This window comes from Eulemur rufifrons, chromosome 14 (assembly GCF_041146395.1).
Source record: "Eulemur rufifrons isolate Redbay chromosome 14, OSU_ERuf_1, whole genome shotgun sequence".
In the NCBI taxonomy this organism is placed as follows: Eukaryota; Metazoa; Chordata; class Mammalia; order Primates; family Lemuridae; genus Eulemur; species Eulemur rufifrons.
In genome coordinates, this window is record NC_090996.1 from 10538610 (window position 1) to 10553654 (window position 15045).

The 15045-nt window shown below is 45.5% G+C and overlaps 1 protein-coding gene across 1 annotated transcript; it reads left to right on the forward strand.

Annotated features, from left to right (window-relative positions):
- Positions 1-334: 334 nt before the first annotated feature.
- Positions 335-10334, forward strand: ZNF3 (zinc finger protein 3). Its single transcript, XM_069486480.1, has 6 exons — positions 335-384; positions 1582-1702; positions 3255-3386; positions 5393-5481; positions 5771-5897; positions 7948-10334. The coding sequence occupies exons 3-6, from the start codon at positions 3332-3334 to the stop codon at positions 9012-9014; spliced, it is 1338 nt and encodes a 445-aa protein (XP_069342581.1). The 5' UTR covers positions 335-384; positions 1582-1702; positions 3255-3331; the 3' UTR covers positions 9015-10334.
- Positions 10335-15045: the final 4711 nt, after the last annotated feature.

Genomic DNA, 15045 nt, shown 5'->3' on the forward strand with positions numbered 1-15045 from the left:
GAAGTTTGCCGCAGCGCTTCAACAGACGGTCTGAGAAGCGCGGGCACGACGCCCCCGCCGGTAGTGCCTGAGCTGTGTCCTGAGGCTGGTGACGGGGTGAGCCCACAGCCCGCTGCTCCTGCACCTGAGCGCGACGTCCCGCCCCGGCTCGCGGGCGGACTGAGTCAGCCAACCACCGAGAGGCGAGGACCTCCCACTTTCCTAGAGAGAACAAGTGGGCATTAGGGGTACAGGGGTGAGGCGGGTGGTGTAAACGACCGACCCGGAAGCGAAACGGGGGGAACTTCCGTTCTTTGTTCTGTCCCCGGTGTGTGGGTCTGTGACAGGGTTCAACAGGGCCTGGTCTGTGTCCGGCCCCCCATATCTCCCGTCCCTGCCCCCAGGGTGAGTCTGGCCGTCCCTGGGGCTCGCGGTGAGACGGGGATTGCGGTCGCCGGGAAAGGGGGTGGTGTCCGTACCGCTGCGGCTCGCGGGGTCCCCACGCTGGCCTGGAGCAGGGTGCGGGGAGGCGCCCCTCCCTGCCCCGAAGCCAGTCCCCTACTCCACTTCCCCGGAGGACCCCCGCCCCCAACACAGTGAGACCCTGCGTGGGGCGGAGGGGTGGAAAGGGGCCCAGGTTCTGGTTTTGCGACTTGAACAGCGTCCAGCTCGAGCGTTTAAAAGTTTCAGTATAGCTATAGAGAAGTCCCTCTCTTAAAAACAGCTGGTGACAGCGACCCCTCGGTACTTCTAGACGCATTTACTTGATGTTAACACTTACTCGCGCTGATGGTAGGAGAGGAAGTTTATTTTTACTTAGGTGGATCCGAGGATCAGAGAATGTGTAGTTCTGCGAGGGATATGTAGTTAGAAGCATGGCTGGGAGGGCGGGCAAACTCAGATTCCGAGAATAATCCAGCCGGAGCCCAGTAAATCGAGTCTTTTTCCAGGAGTGCTACAGCCGACTCTGGGTCCCGTTTTCAGTTGTATCAGATTACTAATTTGATAGTGCTTCAGCGGTGATAATGAGCCCACACTGGTGTTTACGTTTTGAAGGGCGTATGTAAACTCCGCAAGAGGATGGCAGGATGATGATGAACCTGAATTCTATGGAATAATTAGAGGAAGTAAAGGTATTTTTTTTCTCCAGAAGAGACATCTGTGGAGAGTGGGCAGCATTTGGTTTCAAGTGTTTGATGGACAGTCGTATGGAAAAAGATTCTATCATTGAAGCTCCACAGGGTACTAGGTTTTGGTGAGGTGAAAGTCCAAGGAGATAGATTTTCTGCTTAACACCTGAAGACCCCTAATGGCTAACTCGTGCAACAGTGGAACAGACTCCCTGCAGAAGCACTTGAGAGTACAGTATCTAGCAAGTTAACTGACAGAACCTTGGGGACTTTCTTACCCTGGGTGGAGGTTGACCCAGAGAACCTTCAGTTCTCTTTTAGCTCTCTCCAGGGGTACAACCCAAATACCAGTTGTGGTGGTTGTAATTAGTATTTATCAATATGTTTTCTCTTTTTTTCTTATCTCTGTCTAGATTAGAAATGAAGTTTATGTGAATGTTTTAAATTCCCTTTTTCCCCCCCAATCATACAGCATTGGCATCAACTAATGTCAGAATTTCCAGGATCTTGAACAGAGGCTGCCAAATTCCCAGTAATTGCTACTTTGGCCTTCTAGGGACTAACTCCAAAGAAGGGAGGAAAGAATCCAACAGGTAAAGCTTTCCATGGAGTGTTCTGACTGCTGGGTCATCTTTCTCAGTCCCCAAGATTAGCTTCAGGGAGTGGGGCTGACAGCAGAGCAGGGGAAGGGCCCTGCCTGGACCTGAAGCCGTGGGGCACAATGGAGAGTTTTCTTTCTATGAGAAACGTTGTTTACTGATCCAGACACTGGGGACTTGTTCTCAACAATATGCCTTTGAGTTTTGGCTTTGCTTAACCCAGCTGTGGGGAGGGACTGTTGCCTTTTTCTCTGCAGTCAGAGCCTTTGACTTGCCTTTCTAGGGAGAGTTAGCACTGAGCTGATTTGTTGGGAGTATCTGCTCATAAACGTCCTGGAAATTGTAAAGGTGGTTGACAGTTAAAAATGGTGGCTGGCTCTGAGACAGAGTTGAAGGGACCCTGCTGGGAGGGTGATAGTGACAAGAGTGTATGTCACCTTGATTGCCAGTGGGTCTGGCTTATGCTTGATGCGATGCTTTCCACTGTGTGATGGCATTGGTATTGGGCATTCTATACCCAATTGCTGCCCAAAGGCCATAGTTCTCCAAACTTCCAAGTGACTCTCAGGGCTCCTCCCCCTTTTATGCCTTATATGAGGGTAACAGTCTGTATTGATGAAGCAAATACTTTTTGAAATCCTGATTTTTTTTTTTACTCTTTGCTATATTGCCTTGCAACATAGTTGGCACTCAACAAATGTTTGTTATATGAGCAAATGAGTAAACAGATAAAGATGAGGAGTTAGATGAAATCCAGAGTTTTTTTTCTTACATTCTTGCCTAACCGTAAGGTCGCTCTGGTGGCTGCTGGACCTATTCTACCTGTATGGATCTTGCCACAGCATTCAGGTGTGAAGTAGAAATTTACACTTGTGATCCAAACCTTGGTCTAAGTACTAATGTTACAATTTATCCACTGAGCCACAGAGAACAGACCTCTTTTGATTATGGTAGCAACTGGAGAGTAGAGACATTACTAGGGATAAAAGCAGAGTAATAAAGAATCTTATGTTTTAAAAAACACTGGTCCCCTTTTCAGGGACTTATATTCTGATCCAAGGAAATGTCTTATGAGAAAAGGGAGATAAAAAGAAGGCAGCTGCCTTCTCAGTGAGCGGAAACACAGCAAGGGGGACTAGTACTAGTGCAGGGGTGGGGAACTTGCGGCCTTAATGCCACATGTGGCCTTTTACGTCCTTAAGTGTGGCCTTTTGACTGAATCCAAATTTTATGGAACAAATTTGTTCCTCCCCCTGGACTAGTCTTTTTATCCTGGTCAATATATATACCCATTTTTTGGTGTTATAAATATCACTCAAAGTGTGTAGGGGGAGCTGTTGTGGAGAAACTTGGGCCCTTTTTGTGGTTCTTGTCGTAGTCTCATTACAGGGAGTGGGAGTACATATTCAACAGGATCTAAAAGGTTAGTCCTAGTTGCTGTGTTTTCTCTCACTGTTCTTGGGTACTAACTGAAGTAGTTCTGCTCTTTCTGTACTCAGGAGGTTTTTTTGAATTATCTTTGAACCTTGAACTTTTGCTTCTGCAGTGCTTCCTCATTCTCATTCAAAACCTGCTTCCTGCTGAGTCTGCAGAGACCAGAGACTGGAGCATCTAGCCCTACCCATGGAAACTCAGGCTGATCATGTATCTCAGGAACCTCAGGCCCTGCTTGAGAGTGGTGAGGAATAGGGATTCATTCATTCTCTTACTCAGTCATTTAGCAATCATCTTCTGAAATCTCTCATTCACCAGCTACGAGGCTAACTACTAAAATCCAGATGTGAATAAGACACACTCCCTATCATTCAGTAACTCACAGCCTAGCAGGGAAGGCTAACTGAAAGCAGCAATTAGTGGACGGCTTGATAGGTTTTATTATGGAGGCATTTTTGAAGAGTTGTGAGCATCTTGTGTGTGCTTAAGAAAATTGTGACAGGCCGGGCGCGGTGGCTCACGCCTGTAATCCTAGCACTCTGGGAGGCCGAGGCGGGTGGATTGCTCAAGGTCAGGAGTTCGAGACCAGCCTGAGCGAGACCCCGTCTCTACTAAAAATAGAACGACATTATATGGACAACTAAAAATCTATATAGAAAAAATTAGCCGGGCATAGTGGCGCATGCCTGTAGTCCCAGCTACTCGGGAGGCTGAGGCAGTAGGATCGCTTAAGCCGAGGAGTCTGAGGTTGCTGTGAGCTAAGCTGACGCCACGGCACTCACTCTAGCCTGGGCAACAAAGTGAGACTCTGTCTCAACAAAAAAAAAAAAAAAAAGAAAATTGTGACAGGCAGTTCATTTCTCCATCAGCCGAGAAGGATGTGTTGAGGTTGGCATACCCATCAAGGACAGTAACTACCATGGCTTCCAATGCTTTGACAAAACCTCAGATGTGTGGTCTCCTGGCCAGGTGTCTGTGCTTTCATATTATTGGAGCATTTCTTGTATCCCTGGGGGTTGCAGCTTTCTGTAAGTTTGTTGTAGCTGAAACAAGAAACAAGGCATATGTAGATTTCTATAGAAATTATGATTCTATGAAAGATTTTGAGGAGATGAGGAAGGCTGGTATCTTTCAGAATGCAAAGTGATTTTGAAATATAAAGGTGCTGTTGCTTGGACCTAGACCATGGATTGAAGGGGTCTCCATGAGCCTGTATCTTATCCCTTTTAACTCGTGCAAAATTCTTGAGTCCCAGTGATGTGAACTGTATTTATACCTAGGTATCAGTGAAAAACTGCACTGTAAAAAACCCCTGGTAACAATAGACATCTATGTGTGGTCAGCAAAAAGAAAAAAAGAAAATTGTGACAATCACTGAATTCCATTTTTCAGGCATTGTGTACAGCTGACTTCATAGGCAGAATTTGTGCTCTTTAGGAGCGTGATCTTAGAGGAAGCTCTCGGGAATCATTTTTTAGGACACAAGCAAAAGGTTAAAATGGGTAGGAAGCCACTAAAATATATTTTGCTTTCATAAGCTGTGCCACTGACTTTGGCACAGTCTTAATAGGTATTGTTCTCATGCTTGTCAGGAAAAAGCATTTAAGGACCTTTTGTCCATGATTCAACAGATCTACTATCTCCCGGGGTTCAGAGTCTCTAAGAGACAAATATGTAAACTTAAGAATTACAGAAAAAGATAAGTGATTAAGCACAGAAACAGGAAGTGTCTGTGGTATATAGATTGGATCTGGGGAAGGAGAATAAGGAGAAGAGCTTTGGGCGTGGTGTTTTCAGTCAGAGCCGCGGTGAAGCTGCTGGTTTTCCTCTAGTCTCAGAACTTCATGCAAGAATTTGAGTTCAGAGATGTGGGAGAATGTTGGAAGGAACATGAGCAGGATCACCTGTTTCTAGCCAAGCTTGGGCGAATGAACAAGAATCCAGCAATCACTAAAGATGGGACTGGGTAGTTTCACTGAGATAAGAGTGACCTGGGGCAGATTGGAAACCAAGAATTACCAGGCTCTGGGCCGACTCTGCTCAGGCAGGATGGATCTACCCTGAGTGTGCCTGTGTTGTATGCACCTTTAGTATGCATAGTTTGCAGAGGAAGCAAACTTAGAAATGTAAGAGGGAGCAAGTCCTGGGTTGTCCCAGGACCCTGTGAACTTTCTGGAGATTGGGCAGTCAGCAAGTCAGGAAGCCAGAGAGCAGATGGACTCACTCTTGGGCCCTTTTATCGCCCTTCAGCTCTTCCTTCAAAAGTTCCGACCTTTTCCAACAAGGACAGCCTGGGGAATGAGATGTTGGCAGCTGCACTCTTAAAGGCCAAGTCCCAGGTGAGCTCTGGTTTCCTTCATACTTTTCCTTCCCACTTTTGAGGACATTTTTTGTGCAGCAACAACACATTCAGAGCCCTATTCCCTAATTCCCTTCATCAAGATCATGGTTCTTTCCTGCTGAATAATGGACCTTTACCTTCCATCTTGGACTCATCTCTCTCCTACTTTGACCGCCGTCCTCCACTTCCCAAATATGCATTATTCAGCCCCATCTTGAGTTATTTTTGGGGGTACTGCCAGTCCCATCTCTTGCCCTGAAATTGCATGCTAGAACGTGTTGTTTCAGGAGTTGGTGACATTTGAGGATGTTGCTGTGTACTTCATCCGGAAGGAGTGGAAGCGTTTGGAACCTGCTCAGAGGGACCTCTACAGGGATGTGATGCTGGAGAATTATGGGAACGTGTTCTCACTGGGTAAGGAGTTGCGCCTTCTCAACAAAACTCCCTCGTCTGTGTTTTCTTCTTTGTTTGCTAGTAACAATCTGGCCATCAAAAATTAGCTAAGGATTGACTTACTCTCAGAAAATTCTAATAACAATAATAATCGTAACTCACATTTATACAGTAATTTGCAGCTTATAAAGAGTTCTCATATATATTCACTCATTTAATCTTCATGGTAACACAGTAATTGAGGTGTTGATAATATTATTCTCATAGGTGAGGAAAATGAGATCAGAGATCTCAAATGCCTTGTGCATGGTCATAGAGCTGGTGAGTGGCAAAACTCAAGCCCCAGTCTTTTTAACTCCAAATCTGGTACTTTTTCCATGTCATTCTCAAGACTTAATGTAGAATCCAGAGACTTTTCTAATGTATTAGCGTATTGGAATCCCTGAACGTGTGAGGTGCTGCTCTGGGCCCAGATAAACTGGGACTCCGTCTACTCCTCCCCTTCTCTGCTGGATTACCTCCAAGGGCCTGTGCTTTGTTCAGGACCTAGTGTACCTGCTGCCTATGGAATTTAAACTTATTTTAAGGAGAAATTAGCTTCTTAAACTTTAGGATGTAAACTATTAATTACTTATCTCTTGTTCCACATTTAGTGGGAATGTTTTCCCAAGCAGTGCCAGGGGGGTCTTCTCAACTCCCATTTGGACCCTCTTGTACATTTCCTTTCTGTCCCTGTAGATCCTGGGTCTGGGATTGAGCTCTGGGACCACTCAGTGTGAGCAGGATAAACCTCCTTGTCCCATGTTTCTCCCATGAGCAGGATTCCCATTTCTGAATCCTGACACGATCTCTCGGCCGGAGTGAGAGGAAGAGCCGAGGGTCCTGGGTTTGAAGGGAACTGAGAACAGAGAGGTCCTGAGAGGTACCTGTTCAGGTGAGGGAGAAACAGCTGTTCCCGTCCCTAACACTCATTGCCCTGTCTTTACTTTTTAAAATACCCATAAACTAAAAATGCTAACTATATGGACCCTTTTCACTTATCCTCTATGTCTGAAGCTCCTTTAGAAATTCCAGTGTAGGCCAGGTGCAGTAACTCATGCCTGTAATCCTAGCACTGTCGGAGGCTGAAGGGGAAGGATGACTTGAGCTTAGGAATTCGAGACTAGCCTGAGCAAGAGCGAGACCCCGTCTCTACCAAAAATAGAAAAAATTATCCAGGCATGGTGGCATGTGCCTATAGTCCCAGCTACTCAGTCCCAGCTACTTGGGAGGCTGAGGCAGGAGGATCACTTGAGCCCAGGAGTTTGAGGTTGCAGTGAGCTATGACAACGCCACGGCACTCTAGCCTGGGGTGACAGAATGAGACTCTGTCTCAAAAAAAAAAAAAAAAAAATCATTAAAAAAAAATATCAACTCCAGTGTAGTGAAAATATAGAAGTCAAACACTGAGATTGTTTGCGTAGCCTCACGTGCAAGCATAGCCTTCCAGGTGTAGGGCCCAGAGGTGGACTAAACTCTGTCTTGCTGTTTCCATGGGTTTGGCATATGTGGCATGATGACAGACATGATTGTTCTTCTCAGGGCCCACTGGGGTCATTAGTGCCTTCACTCTGACTCCTTCCTGCTCTGCTGCTGTTTCTCCTTGCCCTTCTGCACCTTTCTCACCAGCCATCTGTTTAGTTTCCTGTATTTGTGGTCACCATCTCCCCAGTTATAGCTATTGTGTCTGACCTCTCTGAAGGACTGTCACTTCATTAAGCAATATGATCTTCCTCTTCCAATTTTGGTTCTCTGCCTTTCTGCCTGATCCATCCTCCCCTCCTTAGAAACTCAGCTTTCTCTGTACTTTCAGCTCTTTTCTCCTGAATTTTGCTTTCTGCCTTGCTCCTTCCCTGTCTCCTTAGCCCAGTTATCTTGTTTTGGCTTAGCTTCACACATATGGGCAGGCCTCTTTGCTGGCATGTAAGAGGCATGTGTTCTTAGCACTATAATCATGTGATTATCCTGTCTTCTGATTCTCATTCTTTCTTTCACGAGGAACAAGTGACATTTGTGTTTTTTATTGTGCCAGATGGTGAGACCAGAACCGAGAATGGTCAAGAAATTTCTGAAGATACAGGATCACATGGGGTGCTACTGGGAAGATTCCAAAAGGATATTTCTCAGGGTCTTAAGTTTGAAGAAGCCTATGAACGAGAAGTCAGTCTAAAGAGGCAGCTGGGGAACTCCTCTGGAGAAAGATTGAATAGGAAAATGCAAGATTTTGGTGAAGTGACAGTTGGGGAAAAGCTAACCCCTGTGGGAGAGAGAAGTGAGAAATATACTTTTGGGAACAGCTTCACTGTGAGTTCCAACCTTATTTCCCATCAGAGACTTCCTGTGGGAGACAGACCCCATAAGTGTGATGAATGTAGCAAGAGCTTTAATCGAACTTCAGACCTTATTCAGCATCAGAGAATCCACACTGGGGAAAAACCCTATGAATGTAGTGAATGTGGGAAGGCCTTCAGCCAGAGCTCACATCTTATTCAGCATCAGAGAATCCACACTGGGGAGAAACCTTATGAATGTAATGATTGTGGGAAGACCTTCAGCTGTAGCTCTGCTCTCATTCTGCATCGGAGGATCCACACTGGGGAGAAACCTTATGAATGTAATGAGTGTGGGAAAACCTTTAGCTGGAGCTCCACCCTGACTCATCATCAGAGGATCCACACTGGCGAGAAACCATATGCGTGTAACGAATGTGGGAAGGCCTTCAGCAGGAGCTCCACCCTTATTCATCATCAGAGAATCCACACTGGAGAGAAACCCTATGAATGTAATGAGTGTGGGAAGGCCTTCAGCCAGAGCTCACACCTCTATCAGCACCAGAGAATCCACACTGGAGAGAAGCCCTACGAATGTATGGAATGTGGAGGAAAGTTTACCTATAGTTCAGGCCTTATTCAGCATCAAAGAATCCACACGGGGGAGAATCCCTATGAATGTAGTGAGTGTGGGAAAGCTTTCAGGTATAGCTCAGCTCTTGTTCGCCATCAGAGAATTCACACTGGAGAGAAGCCTTTGAATGTAATGGGGATGAGCAAAAGTTCTCTCAGAGTTACTGCTGAGTTAAATATCCGAGAGTCTACATGAAAGAGCCACACACCTATTTTCTTCACTTCCTCTGAGTCTCAAGAGCTCTTGCCTTACTATATAATACGAACAACTTAGGATCTGTCCCTTCTAACTCCAACCTTTCACTTTAGAGACTGGGGCAAATTGGGCAAATCATCCTGGCACAGTGATCAGCAGCCTAGTGAATTTTGCCCAGAATCCTGCTGGCCTTGGAAAATGACGAGGCCAGCTGCACATCATGTGCTGGGAATAGAAGGAAGCTCTGGGACCGGTTACCCCATTTTGGAAGGGAGTTTGCACTAATCCATTTTCCTCACAGTAGAGAAGCCTTTCCAAGGTGGGGATGGAAGCACAGTAGGGACAAAATTCCAAGGATTCCTCTAGTTGGAGTCAGTTTAGTCAGCACAGAAAGCACTGTAAAGAATGTTCTGAGTCCTGTTACTTACTAGGAAGGGGAAATGGAGGCTATATTCAAAGCCACTGTTCCTAATCCAGCTTTAAGATTTACTGAGGAACATACTGTTTTGTTTCATGATTTCATTAATTATGGAAATTTGGTGTTGAGAAATTTATTAAGGTGGGGGAAAAGAACTCCAAAATTTTCTGTGATGACTGTATCCTTGAAGGCTCTTGGAACAGCAAGACCATGTTTCCAAGAGCAGTCCGGCAATATTGTAGGCAGACCGCTGCCCTCCCCTGTTGTAACAGGGCTGACTGGGAAATCCATCCAGGCAGTGAATAACCTGAGGGCGAGGATCAGAAGCATTCAGCATTGACCTCTGAGCCCTGTCCTTTCTCCCCCATCCCCCTTCTGTGATGAAAAGTGATTTTATCTAAACCCCTAGTTACTAAGGATGCTTTCAAGGAGCTCACTCAGCCTGCTTGCCCTGCCCTCTGCCACCTCTGACATCTGGTGCCAGCAGCCAGACCACTCTTGACTCCACCTCTGACTGTTCACCAGCTGAGGATTAATGCAAATAAAGAGCAAAGCCCAGAGAAGGCAGGCTGTGGCCTGAGCCTGGTGACAAGGCTCCTTGCTGGGTTGGATGGAGCTCCCTGAGTTTTCCCAACCAAAAGGATGGCCTTCCATTGTGTTTTCCCAAACCTGCTCATCCTGTAGCATAACTGAAGTGCACTATTAAACAGAATAGTTTTGCAGAAGGAGAGATTGAGTGTGATTTTGTGTAGGGGCCAAATTTATTTCAGTTAAAACAGGATACTTTAGTGACTATGGAATCTGAAAGTTAGCCTCTAAAATTTCTTTATGACAACCATTTCTCTTAGTCACAAATATGAGACTTCCCTTTCCCCCAGACCGCCATCATATTCCTCCAGATACTGCTGCACTGTCTCAAAATCATTTACAGTCACTCCCACCTTCAGACCCACATTTAGGCTTTTATGAGGTACAGATCATTCTGTGTCGTATAGTAGTTACGACCAGCAACCCAAACTAGAAAGGTCTAATGGGCATGGGGTCCCTGACAGAAGAGTACTTGGTTGTTGGGAAGCAGTGAGCAAATTTAGATTTCTTGGTTTGGCCATTGCTGGGAGGCTGTTGCAGCCCTGGGGAAGGCTAGGATAAAAATGATGGGAGAAGTTGAGAAAATGGAACGCTGGTGTCTTTGGAAAATTCAGGATCATATATTGTGATTGACCGCCTAATAGTTTTTTTTTTTTTTTTTTTTTTTTGAGACAGAGTGTCGCTTTGTTGCCCTGGCTAGAGTGAGTGCCATGGCATCAGCCTAGCTCACAGCAACCTCAAACTCCTGGGCTCAAGCGATCCTACTGCCTCAGCCTCCCGAGTAGCTGGGACTACAGGCATGTGCCACCATGCCCAGCTAATTTTTTCTATATATATTTTAGTTGGCCAGATAATTTCTTTCTATTTTTAGTAGAGACGGGGTCTCGCTCTTGCTCAGGCTGGTCTCGAACTCCTGACCTTGAGCGATCCTCCCGCCTCGGCCTCCCAGAGTGCTAGGATTACAGGCATGAGCCACCGCGCCCGGCCCTAATAGTTTTTAATTTTGCAAAACTAAATGAAACTGATCATTCTGGCTCTTTAACATTTGCCACATGCTTGCAGATGGACTTTGTTTTTCAAAGTGTGGACCGTGAAGTATCCGTATTAGGTTCACCAGGCTGCTTGGTAGTTCAGGTTTCTGAGCCCCAGATCAGACTTATGTAAGAATTTCTGGGGATAGAGTCTAAAAATATATACTGAGAGGGAAAAAATAGTAATAGAATAGAGAAAATTTCTAGGTGATAAACTTGATAGGCCTGAGAAGTCAGACCCTATGTGGTAAAAAAAAAAAAAAAAGAGGCTCTCAGCACAGCAGTTTGGGGTGAGCCTGAGCGTGGCCACTCATGGGGAGCTTTACATGGAGCTCTGGAGAAGACACCTGAACCGGTAAAGCTGCTAGGTGATGTCTAAGCACGGAGACAGAGTGGCTGAATAGGGCCTGAGAGTTAGCACGGCCATTGCATGAAAAGTAAGTTTGTGTTTTGAAATAACTTCAAAACTGCTTCTATAACATTTTACTCACGCAATTCCCTTACAGATCCTATTTCCCATGATGATTCTTTTCTCAGTCCCTAATGGGCCACTCCTCAACATTGTCATGCCATCAGCTTGTCTCTGTTTCTAGGCCATTATCCTTGGAACCCCTTTGCTCCCAAGGCTTCAGCTGTCACCACTGTGCATGTGTGGTACTGATGTCTGTCCTGGGCTCCAGTCTTGGGTCTCTAGCAGACTGCAGAACATTTACACCTGGACTTTTTACAATTTCCAATTATGTTTCTAGCCAAATACAACTTTCCCATTTATTGCCCCCCTCTCGAAATTTCTGTAAAATCTCTCAGGGTCAAAATTCAGGAGTTTTCTTTGACTCTGCTCGTCATGCTCCTACATCTAACCAGTGTCAAGTCCTGGGCAGGTTCAGTAAACATGGACTGAAGAGATGAGATCGTTGTCGGAGAAGTTTTCAGAGTTGAGGTTGTGGAGGAGGTGGGGTTTCCAAGTGATGGTAGCAGTAGCCGACACATGGCATATACTCTGCGGAGGCCTTGCCTGGGCCTTTTCCAAGTGGTTTTCATATATTAAGTCATTTAATCCTCACGACCTGTCCATGTGGCAGTCGTCAGTAGTATCCCCCTCGCACAGATGAGGAAACAAAAAGTTGAACACGCCCAGTGTGACATGACAAATGAGATGAGACAATGGAAGACCTTCCCTAGGTTCTACCTGGCAAGAGGCTGGACCACATGGCCTCCAAGGCCTGAGTATGAGGTGGGGAGAAGAGGAAACCATCCAGGCAGTTGTCCTGTCCATGGTGATTGTTCAGTCTCCCTCACTGTTCTTCCTCTGCATTTCTATTGCTGCTAACCCTAGAGTTCAGGTGCTTATTACTCCTTCCTTGAATTATATATAGTCTCCTAATGGATTAATATCTCTGTTTTTCAATCTCCCCAGAGCACTACACCAATTGTCACTCCTTTATCAAAAATTTCAGTAGCTTCTCCCTTCTTAGAGAATAAAATTCTAACTCCTTAGCCGTATAGTCCAGGCCCTCCTTGAGCTGGTCTCTACATACCCATATAGCTACCTCTCTTGCTTCTCCTTTTCACATACCAAGTAGCAAAATGATAACAAGGCCCCATAGCTACCCAACTTGCACGTCATGAGTGTTCACACAGCATTCCCGCATCCTCCAGCTCCTCACATCCAATCAGTAAAAAAGCCTTAGAAACCATCTTGCTTAACCCCCTGCTCAGTGCAGAACCTTTCAACACTCCCTGACAGATGGCTGTCCATCCTCTGTTACAGTATCTTCAGGGATGAGAAGCTCATTGTTACTTGGGGCAAAAGCAGGTAATTCCACTCCTGAGCATTCTGATTACCTCCTTGTAAGCTCCTCCTTTAGCTTCTGGTTTTGCCTTCTAAAGCAACACAATGTAATCATCTGTAAAATGAGAGGGATGGGTGAGATTTCCAAGGACGTTTTTGGTCATAGCAAAAGGAATTTCATTCCTAACATCTCCCATCATCCCAAATCATGCCGGTTCTTTAAGATCCAACTAAATGATTCTGAGAAAGGATATTAGCGGATAAGTTTTCAACTAGAGGAAAAGCCCAGTTTTAGCATGAACCAGGGAATGGTGGCGAAGAGCATTTTGATGAATTTTTTTTTTTTTTTTTAGTGAAAAGATTGCTTTTAAAAAGCTTCCCAAAGATATTTTCTTTCCTCAAATTATGTATAGTTTTTTTTCCACTTCAAAAAAAGGAAAGCCCAGTTAGATGCATTATTTTAAGTATGTCAGTAATGAAGAACTAAAGATCTTCAGATGAATCAAAAATTACGTGGACTGTTTTCTACACACAAAGATAATTATAAGCCGGAGCAAGAGCAAGACCCTGTCTCTACACAAAAATAGAACAAGTAGCTGGGTGCGGTGGCGTGTGCCTATAGTCCCAGCTACTCAGGAGGCTGAGGCAGGAGCATTGCTTGATTTTCAGCCCAGCCGTTGGAGGTTGCACTGAGCTATGATGACACCACTGCACTCTAGCCGGGGTGCAGAGCAAGACCATGTCTCAATAATAATAATAATAATAATTATGGTCATATGGTCACTGGAGTGGTTTTTCCACGGATAACAAAGGATTCTTTTATCTTCTACAAGCATGTTCTTTCTTGTGTATTCCCTGCTTTGGTTGCTGACATCAACTTCCCAGTGAGCCAAGTTAGTAATGTGGGAATTAATTGGTCTGGATACACATTTCTCTCCATCTCTTCACCCCTACAGCTTGTCTGTCAGTCAGTACCTTACTCACCCTTTCTTCCCCATTGCTGTGACTCCTGTGTTGGCCTAGGCCATCCTCAACTCATTCCAGGACTTTGGCACCAGTCTTGCACTAGGTCTCTGCTTCCTTCTTTCTCCTCAATTCATTCATACCTAAGCACGAGCTACCTCTCTAAAATGCAAAGTGGGTGACAACACCTCAGAACCTCTCAGTGGCCCCTCTCATACCCTAGGTCAAAGGCTAAATTCTTTACCATGACACACAAGGCTTTTCATTCCCCTAGTCCTTTCATCAGGAAAGTGGGGGGGGGGGGGGCAGTTCACCAGGAACACAGTAAATGGTACAGTGTGATTCAGACACACTTGGTGCTCAACGCCTTGGCCACCAGAGGGAATCCCAACCCCCTCAAACACCCTTTTCTTCTCAATGATCCTTGAGGCTCTTCACCAGCAGATCAATGAGTAAGTTCTTGTACTCTAGGGGATACAAAGATGAGTGAGCCATGGTTCCTGCACCAAAGGAGGCTCAGTCTAGTGGGAGACTGGTAACAGAACATACAATGAGATGCCAGGAGAGGCACAGTGATCAGAATGACAGCTGATCTTCATTGACTGCTTACCCACGTGCCAGGCAATGTGCTTACTTGTCTTCACAACCTGTGTTGTCTTTGATGCTGTCAATATTGTCTTCACAACTGCTCCTTCCCTGAGGAGTCTAGAGCAGCAGTGGCATGGGAGGAACCAAAAGCTTTCAAATCCCCTCTCAAGCATGCAATACAGGGTTGATTCTGATATCTGTTTTATTACCACGGGATAAACACATCATATTCAGAGTGAACTATATTTGGCATACTCCAGTGAGTACTACCAAATTAGCTTATTGAGTTCTGATCATGAGAAGAAATTTCAAACAAATGGAAACAGAAAGCTTGTGCATTATTAAGCAGTCAGAAATGGCCACCAGGTTTTTGTAGAAAGTACTGCATGGGTTCGGCAAAGCCCCAAATAGCTGACAACTGTCTGATCCTTTGAGACAAGGAGAGCCCCCAGTGCAGCCTGGTCGCTTCCACCTTCTGACGCTAGACTGTGCTGCTCGGGGCCAGGGCAGTGGCACTCAGCATTTGTGTCCTGTATTTGTTGGGCTTTCTGAGGGAGCTTCTTGTCCTTCTGTTGCCCAAAGACAGAACTGTCAGTTCAACACCAGCATCTGCCTTTTTTTTTTAAATAGACTTTATTTTTTAGGGCAGTT